Source organism: Callithrix jacchus, chromosome 7, assembly GCF_049354715.1.
Source record: "Callithrix jacchus isolate 240 chromosome 7, calJac240_pri, whole genome shotgun sequence".
NCBI lineage: Eukaryota > Metazoa > Chordata > Mammalia > Primates > Cebidae > Callithrix > Callithrix jacchus.
The window spans coordinates 41,329,520-41,355,414 of record NC_133508.1 but is presented as its reverse complement, the minus strand read 5'-3'; the positions used below and the strand labels follow the sequence as shown (position 1 = coordinate 41,355,414).

The 25,895-nt window shown below is 61.3% G+C and overlaps 1 protein-coding gene and 1 long non-coding RNA gene across 3 annotated transcripts; one reads left to right on the top strand and one right to left on the bottom strand.

Moving 5' to 3' along the window:
- ARHGEF16 (Rho guanine nucleotide exchange factor 16) lies at positions 1 to 25,816 on the bottom strand. Of its 2 annotated transcripts, none has more exons than XM_035307473.3 (15): positions 25,617 to 25,816; positions 15,537 to 16,143; positions 13,770 to 13,815; positions 12,630 to 12,799; positions 10,983 to 11,039; positions 10,335 to 10,495; positions 7,150 to 7,302; positions 6,897 to 7,026; positions 5,446 to 5,520; positions 5,034 to 5,126; positions 3,082 to 3,233; positions 2,504 to 2,692; positions 1,547 to 1,620; positions 1,255 to 1,356; positions 1 to 728 (listed from the first exon to the last, which is right to left on the bottom strand). In XM_035307473.3, exons 2-15 carry the CDS (start codon positions 16,122 to 16,124, stop codon positions 589 to 591), a joined length of 2,130 nt encoding a protein of 709 aa, XP_035163364.1. In that variant the 5' UTR covers positions 16,125 to 16,143; positions 25,617 to 25,816; the 3' UTR covers positions 1 to 588. The 2 variants fall into 2 exon arrangements, with proteins under 2 accessions (XP_035163364.1, XP_035163365.1); XM_035307474.3 differs by having other exon boundaries at positions 10,335 to 10,456.
- Positions 1,232 to 6,607, top strand: LOC144576917 (uncharacterized). Its single transcript, XR_013519747.1, has 4 exons — positions 1,232 to 1,350; positions 3,901 to 4,016; positions 4,646 to 4,690; positions 6,479 to 6,607. It is a non-coding gene; the product is annotated as an uncharacterized LOC144576917 (long non-coding RNA).
- Positions 25,817 to 25,895: the final 79 nt, after the last annotated feature.

Genomic DNA, 25,895 nt, shown 5'->3' with positions numbered 1-25,895 from the left:
TTCTAGAGAAATAACTTTAATGCGTTTAAAAACCTCAACATCGAACTCTCCCTGCTGGCCCTGCAGGGCCCCTCCCTCTGGCCGGCCTCCTCTCAGAACTCAGGGCACTCCTGGACCCTCAGGGTCCTTCCTGTCCCGTGTGAGAGTAGGAAGGGTATAGGAGACTTCACATTGTCCCGGATAATCACAGGGTGGGGCATGGCCAGGGTCCTGGCAAAGAGAAGGAACCTGGGAGCAGAATCCTGAGATGCCCCGGTGCCCATCAGTCAGGGTGGAGTTGCCCCGTGGGTGCAGCGGGGAGGTGGTGGGACCCAGCAGCTGAGAGGCTCGGCCAGCCAGTGGGACTAGGCTGGGCTCCCTGGGAAGCGGCGCAGCCCCCTTGAGCTTGCCTGGGGGTGTCCCTTGGGGGACATGTGATCTTCCTTCCGTGAAGTGTCCAGAGCCGGGCACCACAGCCACAGGGGCTTGGGAAGCCCCAGGGAACCATGCAGGGTCCTTGGGACAAGCGCTGCACACTCGTGGGAGCCAGGCGAAGCCACTCACTGATCCAGGGACAGGCTGTGCTCCCGCCGGCTGGCCTCACCCGGGCTACACGTCCGTCTCCACCCGCAGACGCTCCATCCTGCGGACGTTGCCCTCCACTGCCACACGGCTGGTGATGCAGCGGGCAAAGTCCTGGGGGAACCAGCCTGTCTCTCCGTCCCGGAGCCTCTCACCATAGAACCACCCTGAAGCCGGATGGGGGTGGGAGGGAGGTGAGAGAAGGACATGGGTCCCCTGCCCTCTGAGCTGCTGGGCCTGAGCAGCCCAGGGCCAGACTTCTCCTGGAACTCACCACCTGCTCCTGCCTCAGAGCAGACAGCCACTGAGGCCTTGCTCACGGTCACCAGGACCCTGGCCCCTGCTCGGGTGCTCGCCACAGGGAAGGGTGCGGGCTGAGCACACCCCACACAGCCCGTCCCGTGTGAGAAGCCCCACCTGCCTTCTGCAGGATCGTGCTGGGCCTGGCTGCGTGAGGATCCCCTAGGAGGGCAGAGACACCTCCTCCTCCCCACATGGGACATACTGACCATGAACCTGCTTTTGATTCTCGGCCTCGGGGATGTGGAAGTGCTCCGTTTGAGGAGGCCCTCGAGGGAGGGTGAGGCAGGCTGTGAGCACGTGGCTACCCTGCAGCCCGGCATGCTCTGGACCTGGCCCAGCTGGACACTTATGCTCACCCATCTGTGCCCGCTGCCCACCCCCTGCACTCACCGTCTTCCTCCTGCAGGACCAGGACCACGTCTGCCTGCTGCAACGTGACCTCATCCGCCTGCTTTGCGAAGAAGGCCTTGGTGATCTCCACCTGGGGTAGGTCTGGGTAGGGCAGCAGCTGTCACAGGACTGTCGGCAGGCATGGGCCAGGCTCCGCTTCCCGACAGCCTCCAGTGGACATGTGCCCTGGGGCAAGGGCGCCCCGACTGCTGGACCCCAGCACACGGCCAGGTGCCAGGCTCCTCTGGGCCACGGCAGAAGACCAGCCCTGCAGGCCCCAGCCCGCACTCACCTCCCTTCTTGGCAGGGCCTTGCCACCGTCTCTCACTGTGCGTGAGTGCCACAATCCACCGCGCCCGGTCACTCCTGGGGGTCAGAGACAGCATGAGCAGGGCTGAGGCCGATGCTGCCCTCTCATGTTGACTCCTGACAGACACCCAAGGGGGTGGCAAGAGATGGGTGGCAGGGGTGGGCAGACTGCCAGGCAGGCTAACCGGAGTCACCCCAGCCCACCCCAGGTGGCAGAGTTGGGCAGCAGCCACACACCCAGACCCCAGCCTGCTGGACCCAAGGCCACTCCGTGTCCTGGCACTGAGCCCCAGCTCCCTGCCCCCCACCATTGCTGGGACGGATGCAGCATCCTCATCTGTAAACAGGACCCAGAGCTGTACTCAGCCAAGAGGAACTTGGAGGGAATATGGGGCCTGGCACACCCAAATGCCTGCCTTCCACAGGGGGTCCCAGAGCCCCCAACCGTGCCTGCTCCCACCCTGAGCACTGGGACCACTCTGCCGTCCACATTGGACCCCACTGGGCTCGCTGCACCCCAGAACCACTGCTGTTCGCCTGCCACTGTGTCCTCAGGGCTCTCCTGCCATGGGGCCTTGGCAAGGCTCTGCCTCTGCTGAGCAACCTCCTTCCCGCCCCACTCCCCTGCTCAGTTGGGCTGAGCTTCCTCATGGCCCCACCGCCCCCCACTCCACAACCCCCAGCCCCCCACCTTGTTTCCTCCCTTGTTCCCACTCCTGGTGGCCCAACTGCTGGTGCATCCCCTCCTGGGAACATAAACTCCAAGAGGACAAAGCTGTTTCTGTTCTGTGGCTCTACACTGGCACCAACAGCAGGGCCAGGTGCACGGTGGGCGTTTGGAGCCAGCCTCGGAACAGACAGCGAGGTGGGGAGGATGAGCCAGTCCCTGTGGAGCCGGGTACCCGTGGCCTGGGAGCTGCCCTCCCGGGAGCCCCCTTACGCGGAGTCAGAGGAGAGCAGGAGCTGCTCCTGGCGGCCCTCGCTGTTGCGAAGCAGCGTCACCTGGAAGGGGTGGGGCACGGAGGAGCTTCGGTTGCCGCCCCCGGGCAGGGGAAGCTCTGATGGCTCCATCTTCTCCACCTGGACATGGTCTATCTGGGCATAGTCCTGGACCACGTAGCTCTCTTCGCTGTGGGGACATGGGCAGTCGGTAAGTGGGATGGTCCCACCTGGCTCCTACCCAGTGCCTGCCTGGCTCCCGTCCAGCTCCCACCCAGCTACCCTGCAGTGGGAAGGCAGCCACAGCCAGCCTCCAGGAGTTCTCCCAAACCACAGAACAGAGGCCACAGCTTTTGAGTCCTCCTCATGGCTTGAACAGGCAGACCCAGGTCTGCAGAGAAGGCCAGAGGCTGACAGTGAGCATCACCTGACCTTTACGTCTAGTATGTGCCAAGTAGAAGCCACGCCCCGGCTCTGAGGTCAGAGGGGCTCAGTGTTGGCTCCCCCACGTTCCTTCCCCAGGGCTAGTGGCCCAGTGTCCATGGAGCAGGGCTTCCCACCCTCCTGCCCCACGGCCACCTCTTCTTCTTGGTCACAACCAGGACATCGTTGAACAGGAATAGGTAGCATGTGGGCCGGCTGGCGAGTTTTCGGAAAAGTCCGGTTTCTTCCATCAAGGACAGCTCCCCTCGCTTCAGCAGCCACCGGGAGGCGGAGATCAGGGGGAGGGACTGGGAGGACAGAGCCGGGACAAGCAGGTCCCCAAGGGGTAAAGGATGCACAACACCCAGTGGGACTGACCCCTGCCTCTGGACTGGGTGACCAGTTGGCTGCCCCAGGTTGGACTGGGCAGAGGAAAGGGGCATGATGTGTCCGGGCCTCAAATCAAGGTGCGTCAGGCCCTGGACCAGACCCTGCCCGACAGCGCAGGGCTGGGTGACCACGGAACCTTCCACCCAAGCCAGGACTGGAAGGCCAGTGCTCTCCATGCGCATCTCACCCCTCCGTGGTGGGAGGGCTCCATGGCGATTACACAGACGCTGGGCCTCTTGGGCACTGAGGGAGGGCTGGCAGAGGCAGGTCCGCCCCCGATGGCCACGCTCCACGTATGGGCCTTTCCCAGCTCCTGAGCCGGGGGCAGTGGGGTGGCAGTGCGGAGATGGGCAGTGTGGGGGTAGGCAGCGTGGCGGCAACAAAGGTGGGCAATGTCAGGGGTAGGGAGTGTGGGGGTGACGAGGAGTGAGGGGGTGATGTGTGGTGGCAGCACAGGGCTGTGGGGGGTGCAGTGCGGGAAGGAGGAGCCTGCCCACCTGCCCACCACCCCAACTCCTCAGCCACTATTGATACCTCCCCACCTGCTCTCAGTGGCCCCATCTTCTCTGCCTGTGCCCACTATAGGCTCAGAGCCCCCAGTGCCCCGGCTCCAGGCCTCTGCCGCCACCCTCCCTCCTGGATGGGCCTGCTCTCCCTACTTCCACACCTGACTCAGAAACCAGCTTCAAGACCATGTGGGGGTAAGAGGCCCAGTCAGGGGTTGGCTGTCTGGGAGGGGGTCCCTGCTCTGGTGGGACAGGTGTTATGCCCCAGACTCAAGAGGATCATGTAGACAAGCATAAGACCTGCACAGCTGTGGGCTGGGAACTCACTGACCTGATGTCTGCTTATGACCTGCCCGGGGAGCCCCCTCCCCCAGCTGGGACCCCCTGAGCGCTTAGGGACGTCACTGCCCTGACGTCTGCTCCTGACCCGCTCTGGGAGCCCCCTCCCCCAGCTGGGACCCCCTGCGTCCTTACTCAGTTGTCCACGGCCCTGAGCGAGGGTGGCCCATAGCATGTCACCCACTCCATGCTCCACCTCTGAAGGGCACCCACTGGGTGGAGCACCAGGACAGGAGGCCCATGTGGGCCCGCCTTGCCGGATGGTCCCTGGGCTGTCTACCAGCAGCAGATGATGGGGCCAGTGTGTGGGATGGTGGGGGGACTCTGGAGGCAGAGGTCCGAGCCCTGCCTGTTTGTGGCAGGGATTAGGGCTGCCCGGGCCTGGGATGGAAACATTTCACCCTACTCAGAATCCAAGCCTCACTGAGAAACCTGAGATCAAGGCCAGCCCTGGAATCACCTTGTCCCCTCCCCTCAATCCTCAGGCTCTGCCCAGCCCCCGAGGGACCAGCAAGGAGCCCTGTTCCCAGGTAAGTGCACTGACTATGCCACTCCTGTTGGCCCCTCGGCTTTGTCACTGAGGGACTGGGGTCTGCCCTTTGCCCATGCAGTCCTGGGGATGGGGCAAGGGCCACAGAGGCCGACCCAGTGGAGTTGGGGAGGGGTACACCAAGGACATTTCAAGATGGGGAAACTGAGGCTGGGAGAGGCCAAAGGCACCAGTCCTAGGAGGCCCAGCCCCCAGGCCTCACAAGCACAGGCACCTACTCCCCAGCCCTCAGGCTCAGGGGTATGACCTGACCTCACACGCAGGCCAGGAGGGAGGGCCGAGCGGGAACTGGTCTGAGTGGCCTGAGGTCCGGGGCCACCTACCTTGACCTTGCTGAAGTCCAGCTGTGTGTGCAGCGTGTACATCTGCTCCATGCGCTCCATCCTGTGGGCCCCCTCATTGCACTGCCTCACCAGCTGCAGGGCGGGGCCCGTATGAGAGGCTGGTGCTGCTGGGCCCTGGACCTCTGCCCACCAGCACCTGGCTGCCCACAGTGGCTGCACTGGACCAGCCATGCCACGGGCACATCAACTGTGCGAGACCCCCCCCACCCCCTACTCTGGGCCCTGGTTTTCCTGTCAACACTCTGAAAGGCTTGGGATGGATAATCGGAGGACTCTCCCTGCCCTGGACGGTGCAGGGAGCCAGCTCTATGACACTGGGTGAGGTAGGGTGGGGTGGGGGCAGGGTCGAGGTACGGGACTGTAGAGGGGCTGGGGCCAGGCCCCATCTCACCTTGCTGATGGCCTTCAGTGCACGGCTGGCAGCCTTGTACCTCTCAGAGTGGCCCTGGGTCTTGAGGCAGAGTGTCTGTACAGGATAGCAGACATGGGGCAGAGAGTCCCCCTGGCATCCCAGCTGTGGTGCTCCCACCAACACCAGACCCTTGGTGGGGCTGGGCTGCAGGGCGGTCAAGAGCTGGCCTCCCAAGGGCTCCTGCAGGGTCCCACTGCACGTCCAGCCCCTGATGGCCTCTGTGTCACCTGGAGCTCTGCCAGGTCAGGCCAGGTTGAGTGGGAACAGGAACTAGCATCCCCGCCCGGAACCCTCCCCTTCCCATCCTTGGCCATCTACATTCAATGCGGGGAATCGGCAGCCCCATTTCTGCACATCCCTGGGGCCCCCGGGAGTTTGGGATTCTGTCTGGCTTGGGCAGCCCTGCCATATGTGGAGCTGTGTGCGTGCAGGCAGCATGCATGCGTGTGAATACGGGTGTGCACGTGTACCTGCATGCGTGTGAATATGGGTGTGTACTGTGTGTGTATACCCCATGCATGTGAATACGGGTGTGCCCTGTGTGCGTGTGTACCTGCATGTATGGGAATATGGGTGTGCACTGTGTGCGTGTACTGCATACGTGTGAATACGGGTGTGCACTGTGCACGTGTGTACTGCATGCATGTGAATATGGGTGTCTTGTGTGTGCAGGCAGCATGCATGTGTGTGAATAGAGGTGTGTACTGTGTGCGCATGTATACCTGTAAGCCTGTGAATATGGGTGTTTACTGTGTGTGTGCAGGCAGCATGCATGTGTGTGAATATGGGTGTGTACTGTGTGTGCACGTGTTCCTGTGTGTGCAAACTTGTGTGTACGTGCATACACTGGGTGCCTCTGTGTACAGTGCCAGTGTGTGCATGTATGCAAATGTGTGCACTGTGCACACAGGGACATGCACGCACATGTGCATATATGTGAATGCATGTACACTGTATACACATGTATGTGAATGTGTCCACGTTTCACCATCATGTATCCTTTTCCCTGCAGGCTGGCATCTCACACATGCAGTCAATGCCGGTGAGCCCCTGTGAGCCCCTCTCTGCATCCACAGAATGGGGAGAGTAGGTGACTGGGACACCCACAGAGCTACCACGTCTAGGACTGGTGGGGTGGGGCCTGGGTGATGCCAGTTCCAGCTTGTCAGTGTGCCTGAAGCTCATGAACCACTGAGTAAGTGAACAAAAATCTTCCGAGCGCTGGAACAGCTCCAGGCACTGAGCGCTGCTGGTGGCGGTGACCACAGAGTCGTTGTGGTTATTAAAGCTGTTGTATGGTCACAACTATTAAAATATCACAGGCCAGGCAGGGAGGAGAAGGTCACAAGACAGCAATGCTCTGTCCGAGGGGGGTCTGGCAGTAGGACCCAGAAGGTGCGCCCAGCCCCAGCCCCAGGCGGTGAACTCACATCTGTCAGGAGGGGCAGCCGGGTTACCCGCTGCATGGGCAGGATCAGGAAGGAGAGCATGGGCAGGCCCCCGCACGCTGGCCGCCTCTCAATCTCTCTCAGGACCTCTCGGAAGGTGGCATTGCTGCTTCTGCAAGAGGACAAGACTGTTCTTCCAGGCTCTGCATGACTGGCCCGTACCAAAATCAGGCGGGGCCTGCAGAAGGTGGGCTGGCAGCAGGAGGGCGCTTGAGACCTTGGGCACCCCACTCACGTCAGCTTCTGCAGCGTGCGCTGCTGGTAGACTTCGTTAGAGCAGTAGGCAATGTAGGGGTAGAAGTGCCTCTCGGCGTGCTCCTCCAGGATGTCGCTGATGTCCTCCACCAGCACCTGGGCCTTATGCCGCTGCTCCAGGTCCTCGAAGAACCTGAAAGTGAGGAGGGTTGAGGAGGGTGTCACAGGGCTGGCAGTCGGGCCCCATGTATACACACACAGACGTGCATATGCACACACACTCAAAACACACACATGTACACGGCAGGAGCCAAGCTCAGGTCCCAGAGACAGCACATGGCAGGCACTCAAGGTGGGTGGGATGCAGGACAGCAGGGAGGGCAGGTGGGAAGCGGTCAGAGAGGCCTTGGGGTTCCTTACCGAGCCCCCGCCATGATCCCATGCACCAGTGTCGTCCCTCTGTCATCTAGCGGCGACAGCCCCAGTGACTGTCCCCAAAGGTGGGCCCGTTTGGACCTCCTGTCCTGGTGCTTTGTCCAGTTGGTGCCCTTTGCCCTTCAAGCTCCTTCCAGCTAAAACAACTGGGCCCCCACTACGGCATCAGCCTGCCCTTGGGAAGAAACTCAGGAACGGAAGCTCAGGGACAGGCACAAGAGCCCAGCCTCCGGGTCATACAGAGGGGCAATACCTCCAAGGATGAATCCCAAATCCCAGCAGCTCTGCCGGCCAAGCTCCCAGCTGGGTTCATGAACTGTCTATTTGCTTTCACTGGGTCCCCTACCCATCTGAGTGGGGAGTCAAGGCCAGGGGGCAGGTGTGGGCTCTTGGCAGACTCCCTGGAGGTGACTACGAGCCCTTCACCTCCTCCGTGACCCAGGCCTTGGCTTAGGGTGACCGGGACAAAGGGAGTTAAAACTTGGTCAGAGCTGGGCCAGAGCTGCCAAGGTTCTTGGTGGCAGCCAGAGCCATCAAGGCCAGGCTTAGCTGGACCCACAAAGATTACCCAGTGTGCAAGGTGGTGGCTGGAGCCTCATCCATCCTGCAGACCCTCAGAGCACCCAACCTGAGACCATATCCATGTCTCCAGGCCGTGGGCATGGGAGGTCCTCCCACCCCAAGAGCTCTGTTCTTCTGAGTACTCCCTTGCCCAGCTTGGAGGTAGGCAGGGTCCCTCCTCCCACTGCTCACTGGGCCCGACTGGGCCTTTCACCCACGTAGGAGCCACCATTCCTGTAGGGAGAGCATCCGGAGAGCCACTTGCCCTTGGGAAGCCCCAGCAGATGGAGCAGCGGCCCTGTGGACAAGGACCCAGGAGAGCATGGAGGTCCTGGCCACTGGATGAGCAGGGCTGAGACACGTATGTGTGCCAAGGCTGGCCAGGCCAGCCAGCAGCTCACCTGGCCACTGCACGTTTTGAGAAGGGTCTGGGAGAGCCGGCCACCCGCCGCTGACCCCGAATAGCGATGATTCCCCAGAGAGTTCACTGTAAATGAATGCCAGGAGCTTCCGGAGCCCAGCTCAGGGAGAAAGCCGGAGCTTCCCGCCCCAGGGCAGCAATCTAAAGCCCCAGGGAGGTCAGAGGCAAACACACAGCCCCCTGACACAGAGGGGACCCTACTCCGAAGCCACTGTCCCAGACCCCTCCCCCTCTCCAACCGTGTCCCACGATGAGTCAGAGATTGGGCGTTTCCCACAGCTGGTCCCTGGAGCTCTACAGAAAGCCCCTGCCTCCAGGAATAAGGTGGCTCCCAGTCCACCCTCAGGGTCCCCAAATTCCGCAAGGGCACCCCACAGGGAGTAGATGGGTGGGACTTGCCAGGGGTGGGGCTGATATAAGAATGAGCCAGCAGCCACCACTGTTGGGGCCACCCCGTACCAGGCACTACAGGTCCCTAATCATCTTGCAGCATCGCCCAAGCCCATGAAGTGGCCAGAGGCGCTGCCCCTCAGGTTAACATTGAGGCCAAGGCTCAGAGGACTAAATGATGCCCCAGGGTCCTCCTGAATCTAGGGGCAGCACATGGAGACCACACACACCCCTGCCCACACACACACCTACGTAATACACCACTACAAAAAACACCCCTGCCACACACCTGTCCATGCACACACACACGCCTATACATCCATGCACACACTCCTCTGCCCATGCACACCCACACACACACCCATGCACACACAGCTGCCCACGCACACCTATAAACATACACCCCGTCCATGCACGCACACACACCCAGGCACACACCCATGCCAACGCATACCCATGCATACACACCTTTGCACACACCCCTGCTCAGGCACACACACCATGCACATGCATCTCTATCCATCCATACACACCCATGCACACACACCAGGGTGCCAAATGCTCCCAAGCCACTCTCCAGGCACACACACCAATGCACCCATGCACATCCGTGGACACACCCCTGCCCAGGCATACACACCTGTGCACCCATGCACACACACCTGTGGACCCACCCCTGCCCAGCACACACCCGTGTACCCATGCACATGCCCCAGCCCAGGCACACATACCTGTACACACATGCACACCCATGCACACACACCCATGGACACACCCCTGCCCAGGCACACACCCGTGCACACACACCCGTGGACACACCGCTGCCCAGGCACACACCTGTGCACACATGCACACCCATGCACACACACCTGTGGACACACCCTGCCCAGGCACACACATGCACACCCATGCACGCACACCTGTGGACACACACCCATGCTGGCCTGTAGCTGCATCAGCTGCATTTCCAGACTCTTCCAGCTCCAGGCCCTGCAACCAGAGCCCAGGTCCAGCCACCAGACACCTTTGGGTGGAACATGACCCAGGGCTGCAACTTGAAACTTCCTGCCTACGGGTGAGCAGCTGTGAGCACCACTGCCTGGGTCATGCAGCCCTCTGTGCCTGGGTGTCCTGGTGAATGGCACTTGGCAGTGTGGCAGGGCTGTAGCCCTGAGAAGTGCTCCACATCTTACGAGCAACCAGGACGCCATAGCCCAGCACTTGGCCTGGCCCTGGGTCCAGCTCTCCATGGCCTCAAGGACCATCAGAGTTTGTCACGCTCCGTGGCAGCTGCCCCAAACTGTCCCATCAGGTGAAGCCCAGGCTCCCCAGGTCCTGCTGATGCTGCTGTGGTGCCCAGGATGGGGGGCGCCTTCTTGACAGAGGCACCTGTGTGGAAGGCTGTGGTGAGGCCTTACCTCTGGCTGGCACTCAACACGTCCAGGATGTTGGAGAAGAGATGGTGATGCTCCATCTGGGTCATGGTCGCCCGCAGCTCCTGGGATTGCAGGAACTCTGTCACCAGGATACTCAGGCTGTGCTGGTAGGAGAACTCGGACGTGAGGATCTCAAACATGGCCTGCGGAAAGGGGCCTGGGTGAGCCCCACAGTGACACTGGATGCGGGCGTGCCTCAGGGACTGATGCTCAGAGGATGTGGCCCAGGTGGCAGGGGCAGGTGGGGACAGGAGCTTCAGACAGACCCCTGGATGGGCCTGTCAGGACAGCCAGCCTGGGGATGCCAGGTTGACCTCCCTGCATGCCCCTGGCTGGGTGCCTTATGAGCTGCATGAAGCTGGGCAATGAACCCCGTCCACGTTGGAAAAGAGGGTGATGGCAGCGGCTGGACTCTGAGGATTCACCCGGTGACACAAAGGGGCTCCATCAGGGCACAGCATGGGTAGAGGCACAGCCAGGCCTGTTCGAGGCATTGGTCATCAGGACAGGGGCCTGGCGCTGGAGGTGGCCACAGAGGGAAGGCTGGCAGTACCACCTGGCTGCTACCCCTCCCCGGGTATGGTGTGGCCCAGGCCATGGTGGGGTGGCCCTCCCGCCCAGGGCCCTCACCTCCTGCCTCTTGCGCTCCTCGGTGGAGAGCTGCTCCAGGATGCCTGACTCCATCACCTGGGGGGACACAGGCCCAGGAGCTCCAGGTCACATGTCCTGGAAGCCCGTGCTAAAGTCTCTCTTCTGTCCTCCTCCTGATGGACCTCCTGATAGACAGCTGAGGCAGGGGCTTGGGCAGACACCCACAGCCACCCCGCTGGGCTTGGTGAAGTCTGACCCTGGAGCCAACCTGTCCCTGCCACCTTCCTCTCTGTGGAGTCCTCCTAGGGGATGCTGATGAGCAGGCCCAACCCCTCCAAAGAGCCCCAGAGCAGCCCAGAAAAGAACATGGGGCATCCAGAGGGAAAGGCCAGAGGGCAGGAGGGGCTCTCATCCCAAAGACCTTCCCAACAGATGGAGAGATGCAGGGCCCACCCAGCGAGGGAATGTGGAGGGCAGGACTGACCCAGACCCCACCTGGGCGAGGTGTCAGTGAAGGTATGGGTGATGCTGTGCCCACCCGGCTCCCTTCTCCTCAGGGGCCACAGCTGGTGGGTCACCTTGGCAGGAGCGTGGTTCCCTTGGCAGAGTGCGTCAGGTACAGCGGGCTGTCACACTGCCCGGCGTCCCCTCTGCAGGACCCGGGTCACCCTGCTTTGTGCTCTGTTCCTCACTGGGCTGGGCAGAAAGGCTGCCAACAGCACCTTGTCCAAGAGCGAGTCCCTGTCCCCCAAGCCAGTGCCTCCTTCCCATGAGGGGCCGGAATCTCTGCAGTTACCAGGGTGCAGTGCTGAACCCCACCCCAGACAGGAGGAGACCACACATGCCCAGCTCCAAAGTGGAGTAAACCTGCACTTCCAGACCCTTCTGTCTGTGAGGGGGCTGCTCTTTGCCTGTCCTCACCCCACGCTGGGTCTGCCCTGGCCAGGGTCCTGGGGCACGAAGTGCCATGGAACATGGTGGGCGGTTACAGTGCCAGCCCCTCCAGATGAAGAACAAGGAGCCCCGTTGTACTGCAGGTGGGAGCCTGCCCTCCCTGATGCCCGCCACGCCCACGGCCACACATGGTACCCTCCCTAGGCCCTCAAGCAGGGGTCATGTGCGGTCCACCTGGGGCAGGAGCAGCCACCCCCACAAGCACGAGGACTGCTCTGGGCCATGCTCTCCACTGAGACCCCACAGGGTGGGGACAAGCCCCCATTTTCCGATGTGAAAAGCGAAGGGGTGGCTTGGCCCTGGTGCCAGCTCTAAGCCCCAGCCACTCCCATCCCGGCTGCCTCCTCCAGCAGATCCTCTAGCCCTTTCCTGGGAAGAAACTCCTGGTGCCTGCAGCTCCCTGAGGGGAGTCTGAGCAGGGCCGCCCCTTACATGCATGATGGTAGAGGGCAAACTGGCATGCCCGGTGGCCCACCCTCCTGTGACCACTCCAGGTGCTGAGCCAGCCCCACATGGGCAGGGCAACGCAGGGCACAGGAGGGAGAAGGGAGACCCACAGGTCCGCTGCCCACAGCCAAGGGGCTTCTGAGAAGGCTGCCCATCGTCCCTGGGAGAACTGGGCCGCTGCTGGGGACCAGCCACTTGGGCTCGGGAAAGGAACAGTGGCATGGGGGAAAGGCTGTGGCTTCTGCCTGCCTCCAGGGGGCGGCCTCACCCACCCTCCACCGCTACCTCCGGGAGCTGGCTCCAGGTGACCTGGGCGGGCCGGTAGCTCTTGACCACAATGGTGGCATCCGCCTTCCGGCCTCCCTCGGGACTGGAGGGCTCGTCAAGGATGTCATCATCAGACTCCTGGCTGGTGTTCAGGCCCCGCTCCTGGATCTCCTGGTAGAACTGGGGGTCTGGAGAGAGAAGCGGGGATTGAAAAAGGCTGGGCCTCCCTGGAACCCACAGGCTGAGCCCTCCCCAAGGCCTCTTCGGAGCCCTTGATGGGATCAGGCAGGACAGGCCCTCCTGGGCGGGGTCCTCTAGAGCCCACAGTCTCCACGGCTGTGAGGGAGAGGGAGGCTCTGGGTGGGGGCCGCCTAAGGTGCTGGGCAGGAAGGTGCTGGGCAGGAAGGTGCTGGGCAGGAAGGTGCTGGGCGCCAGTCCTGAGACCTCTCCCACACCACAAGCCCCTCCTGAGATGGTTTTCCCAGAGATTTCTGTAGAGGAGGCCTCAGTGTCCCCTCCTGGGCCCATGCCTGTCCACAAAGCTGCTGGGGGCTAGAGCGGGCCACTGTGCCTTGGGGCCTCTGGACAGAGGCCAGGCCTGGAGCTGGGCACTTGAGGCCCCAGTCCCCCCAGGCCTCTGACCTCATCAAGTACTTTGACCCCAGCAGCAGGCACCTCCCTATGTCAACCTCTCGTGGGATGCTCTCATATCCCACCAGCTGGCTAAGTGGGCACTTCCCCACTCCAGCTGGAGGCCCCAACACAGGGCTCCCCTCCAGCCTCGGATTCGAGACAGAGCCCGTGGCGTGGGCCTGGCGTCCTCGGATATGGCCTTGGTCCCCCACACTGCCACTGTAGGCCGAGCCCAGCAAACATATGGATGTTCAGGGCAAGTCTGGGGGCTCTGTCTGTGCCCTGCCCTTCAGATCACATAGAATAGAGTCCAGGGGAACTTTCTGGATCTTTCTAGACTATTCAAGGCTGCATGGTCAGACCAGCCACTGGGACCTCAGGACCTCAGCCTCTGGAAGGACCCCATCAAGCCGCTTTGATAATCCTGACACCGAACTGACGCCCACCTGACCCCCAGGAGGTCCCAGTGAGACCAGCTTCTACTGGAGCCCCTCCCGGTCTGCGGTACCTCCCAAAGCCACTCACCGTCCTTGAAGGAGCCCTTGTGTCCACGTTTCCGCCCCAGCGTCTTCTGCACAAAGGAGACACAGAAACCGCAGCTGTCAGCCAGGGCAAGTATGGCTCACCACGATGCTACACCCCAGCCCCGCCTGAGCCCAGGCCCACCGAGACGCTGCACCCCAGCCCCGCCTGAGCCCAGGCACACCGAAACACTGAACCCCAGCCTGCCTGAGCCCAGGCTTACCGCGTCACTGTACCCCAGCCCTGCCTGAGCCCAGGCCCACCAGCTAAAGAGACCCCAGGGACCTCACGGCTCCACGTTTGAAGCTGTGCCTGATGGGAGGGGGCCCTGTCAGGCACACAAAAGGTGCACAATAAATGCCAACTCCACAGGGCCTCAGGACCGCCTGTCTAAGCAGAGGCCAGGACACGTGGCTGAGGGCCATCAGGTCCAGGAGGGCTGCTTGGAGGAGGAGGAAGGGTTGAACTCACCATGAGGGGATGCTCAGGAACATCGAGCAGGCCTGGAGAGAACCCGTGGCAGGGCAGGTATGGGTGGGAGAGGGCAGTGGAGGGACAGTGGGGCAGCACATAGGCCCCTGGGGACCAGGACCGGGTGGGTCAGTGTCCAGCCCCAAGCAAGGGCCTGGGGGACATAGCAGAAGGCCGGGATGGCAGAAGTGATGAGAGGGGCTGGGTTTCTGGGAAGCCCCCACGCTCAGGTGCCCGGCTCAGAGCCCACCCTCCTTTGCTGGGACACTACACTTGTCCAGGTGTGCTGGTTCCCAAAAGGAGAGGGGCTGATTTGTTGGAATGAGTTGGGGCTTGAAAACTCCCCTTTCTGGCTGGGAACATGAGGCACTCCCAGCTGCACCTGGCCTGGCACCCTCAGCCCTGTGCCCCACACCCCACCTCAAGCGCTTCCCCGGTCCCTCTTGCGTCTCCCCCACCCCCCACCCCGTCCTCTCCTTTCTTCCTCTGCCCTAACTCTCCTTACTCACCAGCCCTGCCTGCGCCCAGGGCCACCAGCTAACGAGGCCAAGCAGGGTGGCCAGAGTCCCAGTCCTGGCTGTGTGGGTGTCCAGGTGCCACGCAGCTCTCCCTGAACACGGCTTCCAGCTCCAAGGCTGCCTCAAACCAAGGCTGGCCCCAGCCATAGGGAACAGTGACTCGGGGGATGAGGGATGCTGGGCTCAGGAGCCCCAGGTGGCTGTTCTGTCCCCTGGGCCCTAGTGGCACATGCAGCAGGCTACACCCTGCCCAGAGAAGGGTCTGCCACCACCATTTCCCAGACCTAGAGTCACTGCCAGCAGGCAGGGAAGCAGGGCTCCGTGTACAGAGGGAGCATGCAGACTCCTGAACCCCCAGCCGCCACACGGCTGCCCTGCTGAGTCCCTGTCCAGAGCTGCTGGGGCAGATGGAGCCAGGCCAGTCAGTGCCATAAGGCCACCCTGGACTCCATCATCCAGGCAGGCCAGCTCCTGGCCAGGGCTCGGAAGCAGAGGCTAGGCCCTTCCAGGGACCTGCCCTCCACCAAGGCTGGGAGCAGGGACACCAGAGTCTAGGGGCCTGGGTAGATGCCTTGACCTTTCTCAGCCTCTGCTGCCTCCTCTGCGAGGTGGGATCTTCACACTCACAGACTGGGCTGAACTGGAATAAACCAGTTGAGAGCCCTTATGCAGCAGGTGCTTACTAATGGCAGCTGCCGAGATGCAGATGATGATGGTGGGCCGGTCAGGCCACCCCTCTGCTTAGCAGCCCCTCCCATGGTCCATGTGGGCAGGCCCCTACCTTGTGTCTGGCTGGGCTCCTAATGGCAGGCTGGGTGGGCTCCTCGGCCAGAGCCTGCAGCTTTGGGCTTAGCTGGATGGTGTCCCCCTGGCCACCTGGCTTCCCCAGGCCCTTCATGGCTGCCCGGTAGGATTGGTTCCGTAGGTTCCGCCTCAGCATGCCCCTGGGGTCCGTGTCCATGTCCATGTCGTCCAGGGAGAAGCTGGCGGCTGGGAGGAGCTGGGGGTTCCGCCGGGCAGCCTCCCTGCTGAGCACAGCTGCCCCAAAGCTCTGGTGGCGGGCTGGGGTCTTCGACTTGCTGGCCACGGCCAGGCCCTTGGGGATCATCTGCTGGGTGCCCAGCTTCAGGGCCGCTGGGCTCTCTGTGCTCAGTATGATGGGCCGTGGCTCCTCATGCCCTGGGGGCCGAGGCTCTGGGGGTGCCGGGGCCTCGGGCTGGAAGGCGGCATTGTCCCTGACGCGAAGGGAGCCACGGACCATCGGGAGCCCAGAGGCTGGGTTCCCACTGGCATCGAGCCGGAGCTCCGAGTGGAAGCGGTATTCCAGGAGCTTCTCCTCCAAGGAGCTGTCTGAGTGCCGCTGGGACATGTTGGGCAGCTGCCAGGTCCTGGCGGATGGGCAGAAGTGAGGGTCTCATGAGGCTGCTCTCCGAAGTCCCCTCGGGTGTCCACCCCCCTGCTCCTTGGCAGACACCTGGCTGGGGCCCCAGGACAGCTCCCAGGACAAACTGTGCAAGGACAGAGGCGCAGCCAGGAACAGAGCGGGTCAGCAGCACGGCCAGCCCTCACTGTGGGGAGCCAGCCATGTCTGAGGCTGGAGGCTGGGGATGGGACGGGATTGGACAGGCGCTGGTTCTCAAAGCTCTGAGGGACCAGGTGGGTGCAGCCTGCGGGGAGAGGCTGGGAGGCCACAATGATGGGCAGGACTGGCTGAGGACATGTTCCTGAGCCGGGAGGCAGGTGGGGCCACTCAGGCGGATGGCCCTGGAGCCCTGCAGACCAGGGCTGGAATCCTGGCTCACACCTGCAGTCACGAAGCCTCCTGAACCATGTACTCGTGGTGAACACGAGGGCGAGAACGCTGCACTGTGGGGCTTCCCGAGGCCGGAGTCAGCCACAGCAGCAGTGACCACAGCCTCTGCCTCATTGGCGCCTTTTGAGAACCCAACCCTGGCTCCACTGGTGGGGGGGGGTCAGGCAAACGACCCAGGCCTGTGATTCCCCTTTCCCTCAGCCACATGGTAACATGACTGTGGCGGACTGTCCATGGAACCCTTCCACACACCAAGCAACATGCTTGCATTTTCCGTGTTTCTGAACTGGGCATGACAATTCTGGTCTCAGGAGCCTCACCAGGCACTGCCTGAGAGTCAGGTACAACACCCAGCCACTGGCTTCTCACCTGCATCACCCAGCGTGGGGTGGGAGCTCCCCTGGAGACATTGCCCTGGCCCGATCACTCCACGCTCCAGCCCCGCCCCTGTGACACTGCTGCCCGTCCCCCCTGGCAGCTCAGGTCCCTGAGCCCATCTCTACCCCGATGTCCCCTTCATGGTCCAGGACTGGCAGCCCTGCACCCGACACTGCTGTTTCCTCCTTCCAGACCCAAGGCAGGGCTGCCCTCCTGCCCTGTGGGAAAGGCACAGTCTTGTGACTGGCTTTGGGACATGTGTCTCTGCCAGGGAGGAATTTGGAAAGCCAGCTCTCAACCTGCCACTGGGCCTTCCCTCGCTGCTATGACTGTGGGCATGTGTGGCCAGGCAGAGCCCCGATGGCCTGGACACCCGTGTGACTGACATGTGCAGAGCCCCCAGCCGACCCGGCCTGTAGGAGCCGGGCCTGGAGGTCTGTTCCAGGCACTCTCGGGCTATGGTGGCTACACATCACCTCCTGAGTGATGGCGTATTGCTCGGCCACAGTGACCTTTCACGCCCCGGGCTGCCTGCAACCCTCGTGGGTGCTTTCGAAGCTCAGCACTGAGCAATGGGTTCTGCGGTCCGCTCTCCCAGGCCTCCTAGCGCTCCCCTCTGCTGCTCAGGGACTCCCACATGTGTCGGGGGCAGTCCTGACCGAGACACGAGGTCAATGAGCAAGTGATGCTGCCTCTCTGTGCCTCAGTTTTAAAACCTGTAGAATGGGCACGATAAGAGCAAGGCCCACCTGAAGGTTCTGTGGGAAGCGTAAAGCATGCAAAGCGTTTAACAGGAGACCCGGCTGGCTGTGAGTGCACGTCCGTGCTGCCGTGAGCAAGGCCTTGCTGAATCAGAGACCAGCTTACACTCCCTCCCCGTGCTTACGGAGCTTCGCAGGTTCAAAAAGTAACAACACGGAGGATACTCACTGCTTCATTCTTTCCCTTTTTAAAAAAATAAATAAATAAAAACAATAACAGCCACCACTTAGCATGCCCCTTGTACACCCAGAACTTTGCACACATGAAAACGGCCGGAGTCTCTTGGGGGTGGAAGCCGATTTTTCTGATGGGCAAACAAGGCTGAGTCACTCACCCAAAGTGACTTCCTGCAGGGAGGCTGCCCAGAGTTAGCCACACAATGACCCGAATTAGCACCTCTGGAGCACCCGCAGGGCACCCAGGGATGTCCCTCTGTCCCTGCTCGGCTGGGAGCCACCACACTCTCCCAGGACACAAGTTCTCTGATAAAACCATCACAGGAAGGCTTGTGCAGTGGAGCCTCCCAGGCCCTAGGGAGGGGCGGTCCCTGGAGCCCCGCAGCCCCCGCATTGTCCAGGAGGACGCATTCCTCAGGACATTCCGAATCACCAGCTGGCCGAGGAGAGGGGCAGACACAACAGGCCTCCCCCAGGGCTGGCGTCTGTGATACTGACCAAGGTCTGCACCATCCCAGGATCACCCGCTCACAGTGTCGTGTCTGCGTGTTACAGGGGCCTGGTTAAGAAATCTGTTCTTTCAGGCTTCTGTCTGTCTACAGGCCAAGAAGGGCACACTCCCGGGTGGGCAGCCAGCATGGGCAGCCTATGCTCCCCTCCCAAAGTCCTTCATTCTAAGCGTGATTTCTTTCCCTGGGGGGCATTTTACGTGGTTGTAAAGGGCAGGTGGCACTGACATGCCCACATCACCCCATGCCACATCTCCCACCAAATGTCCCCAATACCCCACAGCCCCTAAACACAGAGCACCCCACCTGCACTGTCCCCCTTCCAGCTTTGAGAAGCCCTCTTCCTCCCTCTGGGGCCAGACTGGCCAGGTCTGACCTTCCCTGACCATGTCGGTATCCTGGCCCTGGCCAGTAGCACTCCCTGGCTGGCAGCTGCTGTCCCAGGAGAGGTCAAAGTCTGCTCCACTGCTGGGAGGCGCCCAAACGGGAGAGCCAGAGCCATTGCTGGGTGTGACCTCCGCTCCCAGCAAGGCAGCCACACCCACGGGCCTAAAAGAGAGCCTAAGGGGTGTGGGCAGGGGCTCTGGAACCTAGAGCCCCCCCAGGAGCTAGCTCTCAGGAGATGTGGCCCTGGCAGGCACCCATGTACTTTGCCTTCTGGTTTTCAGTTTTACTAAAGAACTATTAAGATATGGACCCCGTTTCAAAAGTCAACAAGCACCAGACTTAGCATGACAGCCGGCGTCCCCTCCTCAACGCTGCCCTGACACCCAGAGGGCACTGCTCTGGGCTCTTCAGTTTTTCCCAGAATAAGGCACAGCCGGCTCTGCAGGGCCCTACCTCTGGGCATCCCTGCCTTCTCCCCACCTCTTGGATGAGGATTCCATCGTGGCCGGCCCCATCATGCAATGCCTGTGCCAGCACAAGGCGCTGAGCCCCGGGGCAGAGTAAGTCCTCGCCCATCTCTGGTTTTGTTTTCTCATTCCACCAGCCTGGTTTCCCTAGGTGATTTTTTCCCCCAGCACTCTGGCGTCTCTGCCGTATGCTTCTTAAGAGTGTATTCCACACGTGCAGCAGGCCAGCTCCGTGTTTTTACCAGACACCTGCCACCCTCCCTATACCGAGGGCCCAGTGCTCTGGGCCTCACCCTGGGCGGTCCCCAGGACCTCCTCTGCTGCTTCCAGGGCTGGAGGCTTGACCCTGGGTCCCCTCTCACCTGCTCCGGGCCCTCATGTGCGGAAGCACATCCCCAGGCAGGCACCGTCCCAGGAAGCCACATGGGAGGCAGCTGAAAAACGTCTCTTTCTTCCTCTCCCCTCACTGGTGACAAGATGAGAGTTCTCACTGCAGATGGTTTCCCCCCAGATTTGGGCACCCTCTTCTCTCATCTTCAGAGTTGCTGGGGAGGTGCCCCGATCCCCTGATCTCTTCCTGCATGTGGTTCTCCCTGGCCCCGCTGAGGGTCTGGGCACCCGCTGGACCTGGGAACTCTGGCAGTTATGCTGATGTCCCTCTGTAGGGTCCACGTTTGTTCACTGAGCCAGGTACTGCGTGGAACTCCCTGCACGGTTGCTCCTGTCTTTTGACGCTGCACAGATTTTCATATTATGTCTTCTACTCTGTCTTTTCAGAATACCCACTAATAAGCATTAAGCTCTGGCATTTCCTTCTAATTCCTTACCTTTTCGCCATTTTGTTCTTCTCTGTGGGAGGTTTTCTCCACCTGATCTTCTCATCTGCCCCGGTCTTGTCATTTTCATTATCCTCAAAAAGCCCTCTGCTCTTCATTCCTGGCAGCCTGTTCTTGTTTTATGGGTGTGACATCTTCCATTACCGTAGAAAGGAAGGAGCATGTTTTCTCCAGAGCAAGTTTCTTTCTTTCTGTGTGGCTGCTGGAGCTGTGCCCCCACCACACACACTCCCTCCTGTCTCTACCTCTGCTGGCCTGTCCCTCAGACACAGGGCTTTCCTCAAACATCTGCTGCTGGTGGCTGACTGCTTCTGCTTCTACTGTGGACAGAGACCCTATGCTGGGGGGAGGCCCAGGTGCATACACCCTGAGCACAGGTGCTGCCTGGGAGGGCCCTTTGGTACCCCAGCCCCATGCCAGGTCTCTCCTGCAGCTGGCTGGTCTCTGCAGTGGTCTCCTTCCATTTCCTCACGGAGATGCTAGCCTGCGCCTGGTGCCTGGAGCCAGTAAAGGGGAGGGGCCAAGAGCTCAGACTGCTTTCAGCAGCTGGCCATGTTATCTGGCTACAGCACCACAGAGAGAGGTCAGACACCCTGCGGCAGCCACACAGGTGAGTGGCAGACCTGCTCCCCAGCAAAGGCAGCCTGGACTCGCTGGGTGGGGGCCACCACCAGGAAAAGCTCCTTCAGGTGTGCACAGGGCAGAAGAAGCTGCAGGCTGGCTGGCTGGCTGTTCCTCGTCTCCCCATGTCTGTGAGCCCCCTTGGTGGACAGGGACAGTTTCCTCTTCATGTCCCCACAGACAGTCGGGCTGAATTCCCAAACTGAAGAGCGAACGCCTGCCTTGGCACTTGCTCTGCCCTGGTTTCCTTACCTTGGCACTGTCTTCCCAGAGAGGCCCTGGTGTTCCATGCCAAGAACCAACTTGCAAGGGGCCTTCACTCAAAAGGAGCAGACGCTGGGCCAGGGCAGCCCCACGCAGGCCTCCAGGCCCACCTGTGCCACTTTTTGGGTGACTTCCTGCTGCTTCTGCTCAGGGTGCACTGGAAAGGACCTCCTATGGCTGAGCCTTGGGACCCAGAGCTCTCTCTTCTCTTTACCACTAAATACCCCACCTGGTATACCCCACACAGGTGACACGTGTCAGGTGGTTATAGGGCATGAGGGACTTGCCAGGAAGTGGCGAGCAGCAGAGGGGAGCAGGTGGAGCCCGTGGTCTCTGGCCAGCCTCAGGGGCCGCCGCCGGCCTGTCTGGTCCTGTGTGCACTTGGCCTGGGTGGACTGCTGCATCTCAGACCTGGCCTTGGTGGGTAGGCTGCCCTGTAGCCCCGTCCCTCCTCGTCTTTCCAGAGAGATGTGCTTCCAGGAACTCCAGTGGGCACCAGCCCCATCCCTCCTGCTTTCCCACAGCAGTACAGTCTCCCAGCCGGGGCCTGGGGCTCTAGGCACAGCTGCTCTCAAGGCCAGGACCCAACTGCCCCAAGTTTGCTGCCCCTCCAGTTAGGACACCGCACGGGCCTCCAGCTTCACGTGGTCCTCAGGCAGCTCTGTCCCTCCTATCCTGGCCTCTAGTCTGGCTGACCCTACTCGGCCCAGTGGGGTGTGGCCTCCCCAGCACCTGTCCATCCAACCTCAGCGCAGGCAAACTCAAGCCACAATAATGCCCTTGTCCTCGGGTAATTCTGCCCGGCCACGATGTGGAATCAGTTGCATCAGTCGGGGGAGGATTTGGTTTTGTAAATCACGAAGCACACATCAGCCAGCTCCCTCTGCAAGGTAGCCAGGGGTTGGCTCTGCGGCCTTCACTGGGGCAGTTCTGCTCCCCAGGAGACTCTGCTGGTAGTCAGAGTCCTGCCTACTGTGGGCGAGGCTGCTGGACACACCCGTCACAAGGTCCCTAGGGCTTCGAGGGGGAAACCTGGGCAGCTAAGCCGAGAGCCACCTCGCACAGTGGGGGCGAAGTGCGCCTGGCCCTCTGACCTGGACACAGCCGGCTTAGCCCAAGTGCATTCCAGTCAGTTCCCAGCTCCGGCTCTGACTCTGAACAAGATGGGCTGTGGGTAACACCTGCCACGGGCACTGAGGAAGGAGAACTGTGCAGACCTCACGCACAGGTAGTGCCTGAGCATAACTCACTGCTTACTATACTAGCTTATATATATAATGACACTTAGTCCCATATAATCTTTCTATATAATCATACAGGTATCGTAGTCAGAGCTGTACTGACACATTTAGTGCTGGTTTGTACAATCCTTCTATATAACCATATAATAGTCTGTAGTAGGAGGAATGCCTAGAACAGTCACTGAACAGAAGCAGCACATGGGAAACAGCCAGACCAGGACGAGAACCAAAGACCCAGGCGGTGGCTGGGCTGGTGTCCCCGCCTGAAAGGGCAAACGCTGTATGGCAGGCTTGGAGCAGGAGCCTCTCCTCCTGATAAAGGAGGTATAATAACTTGCATCCAGTTCCTGTGGAAAGTGGGCCTCAGGCCTGAGATCCTGGAAGTAACCGAGGGAGAAGAACCCCTCTGGTGTGACCAGTCACGGCGGCTGTACACCCTGTCAGTCTTTTCTCGCTTCTGTGCTAGCTCAAAGCATCCTCCCATAAATATCTTAAGAGAAGAGCAAATATCTATCAGCTCCCACTGCACTGGCTTACAGTATCCTTCTTTTTTTTTTTTTTTTTTTGAGACGGAATTTCGCTCTTGTTACCCAGGCTGGAGTGCAATGGCACGATCTCGGCTCACTGCAACCTCCACCTCCTGGGTTCAGGCAATTCTCCTGCCTCAGCCTCCTGAGTAGCTGGGATTACAGGCACGCGCCACCATGCCCAGCTAATTTTTTGTATTTTTAGTAGAGATGGGGTTTCAACATGTTGACCAGGATGGTCTCCATCTCTTGACCTCGTGATCCACCCGCCTCGGCCTCCCAATACAGTATCCTTCTATTAGAAACCCTTTGAAGTCTCCAGCCCCCAGATAAGAAGTGTTGTGCACGACACCTGCTGCACACAGCCCACCTCCTTGCCTCGGTGACCTAATGGGGGTGGACCCCTTTTCTGTACACGACCCTCTACTACTGCACATGGCACGCCCCCCTACTGCGTACAGCCCACCTCTGCACAGGTGACATAATGGGGTGTCCCCTCGCTTGTGACTCATATGATTATGTATGCCCTATTACTAAGCCTATAGATGATGACCTCACTCACGACCCTGCCCCCTGCTTGTACCTAATAAATACAGATGCTCTGGAGCATTTGGGGCCATTGCTGATCTCCGCTCACAGGCGGCGTGGCCTCCCCGAGTCCAGCTGCTCTTCACCAGTTCTCCAGTGTTCTGTCTCTTTAATTCTTGGATTCTGCACCTCAGCACAGCATAAGGGACACCCCACGACCCTGTAGGGCCCACAGCCCTATAATGTGCCATAAACCCAGGCCCTGTCCTGGCTCTGCTGCCACTCACAGGGTTCCCCCAAAGGGTGGGAATCAGAGCCTGCCTGTGACAGGTGCCCACAAGGGTGACAGGTCTCCTGCCACCCATTCACCTGCTGTGGGACACACAGACCGTGCCCTCTGAATGCCCCATCACCCACTGTGGTGTCTTCTGCTCCTCCCCAAACTTCTGGAAGGTGGGTATTTTCCCTGGCAGATAAGGAAACCAGGTGCAGAGGGAATGTAGCCTGCCTGGGTAGGGCTGCTGGCCAGGCCATCTTGACCGAGATGACTGACCCCAAACGGGGACGGGGGAGTGGGGGTTCTGGCCTCAGCCAGGGAGTCACCAGAAATAAGGACACTGATCCACATGGTCCCCTGCGCTAAGGACAGGAGCAGCCCAGATCCATCTGGAAACCAGAACTAAAACTCACAGCGAACTCTGAGGGAACTCCTGCGCCTGGCTCACAACATGAACACAGATGGCCATCCTTAGGATGGGGGGAGGGGACCCATGCTCCACACGTGGGCTGTGGGGACCCTGGGACGCCTCTCCTCACTGCTTCACCTCTGTGCCTCAGTTTCATCATGTGTAGCTGGAAAGTGCTTCCGACATATGTTGGTCCCGTGGGTCAGAGACAGCCCCTGGAGAGCTAGCGCCCTCAGGGAGGCCGCCCAGCAAGGGTTTCTCCCCAGTGTCCAGCTGGGGGAGACCCATCTCACCCTCCAGCTGACTTGGACCTGACTTCTTCCAGGAAGCCCCCAAGACGCCTCCCTTCCACTGGGACTGGGGTGGGTGGGGCATGCCCAGCTTCGGCCCTGGCTCCTGCTCTGGACAGTGCCTTGCTTCTCACCCTGTTCCCCTCTGCAGGCTGTGGGCATGGCAGAGCAGGGACCACGTCTGGCTGGCACACTTGTGGGTCAACATCTTCTAACTCCTCCACACGCCTATTATTCCCATTTTACGGATCAGGAAACCGAGGCCGGAGAGCTGAAGTCACTTGCCTTAGTTCTCAAAGAGCCAGCATGTGAGCCTGGAACCCACACAGCTGGGCACTACAGCATGGAGGGGTCAGGGCCCGCAGCCACGCACGGCACCTGGACCCTCCTGCTGGTCCCAGCCAGGCCCGAATGCACCCCTAAGTCCCCATGTTAGGCAGTGCGCAGAACGTTCCCCTCAAAGATACAGGGAAGACTCAGGCCTTGACTCAGGTCAGATGCAGAGGCCACCAAGCCCTGTCCTGGCTGCCCCTCCCTCGGTCCCCCCACCTTATGCTGAGCGCTGGGCTGAAGCCCCCACACTTACTCAAATCTCAAAAAGGAGTCTTGTTCCCATTTCACAGAGAGAGAAACAGGCTGAGCGGCTAAGACAAGCCCTCGGCTCCCTGGTAGGTGGGACACACCCGGCGCCCCTCCCTGCCTCCCTTTTCAGGGGAGACAAAGCAGGTCCCTCCCTGTCACCGCCCACCAAGTCCACGGGGTGGGGGAAGGGCGTGTGGTTTTTGGTTTGTCCTGGGCGGGGTCTTCGTTCTTGGGGCTTTTCTGAACTCCGGGGACCAAAGCAGGTTTGGACGGCAGATTCTCAAGAGCTCCCGAGATGGTCGTTCTGTTCCGCCCCCCACCCCACTCTCTTTCGAACTCCCTGGAGCTTCCAGAGTCAGTCCTAGGTGCTCAAGGGTGAGCCCAGGTTCCGGCTGCATTTTTCCTTTAGGAAGAGGAAGCGGCCGCCGGGGTTGAGAGAGGGCCGGGTGGGGGTCCAAGGTCGCGTCCCGCGCAGCCGGCAGCCCCGCCCCTCCCGCTCTTCCCGCCCGGCGGAGCCGCTGGAGGGTCGCGAGGTTGCGGCGGATCCCGGGGCGGAGCTTGCGGGAAAAGCGGAGGGAGGAGAGACGCCCCCGGTTCCCGGCGCCTCCCCCAGACTTAGCCCAGTCTCCCGGCTCCTCGTCCCCCCGTCCCCCGGCTCCTCGTCCCCCCATCCCCCGGCTCCCCCGTCCCCCGGCTCGTCCCCCCGTCCCCCAGTTCCCCGTCCCCCGGCTCTCCCTCTCCCACTCTCCCCGTCTCCTTCCCCCGTCGCCCTGTCCCCCGTCCTCCAGGCTCACCTGTGCCGCGGCGCGGCGAGGCGGTACAGCCTCCAGCGCCCGGTCCCGTCCGGTCCTGCAGCCGCCTCGCTCCTGCGGCCGTGCGGTCCCGCCCGGGTCGCCTTCCCAACTTCCTGCGCGGTCTGGAGGGAGGGCAGCGGCTGCGGCCCCACAGGTGGGCGCTGGGCGGGCTTGGCAGCTCCGGGTCCGAGGCCTCGGGCGGGGAGGGGAGGGGAGGGGAGGGGAAGGGCGGGAGGGGGCGGGGCGCGCCCAGGGCACCTGTGGCTGCGCCTCCCGCGT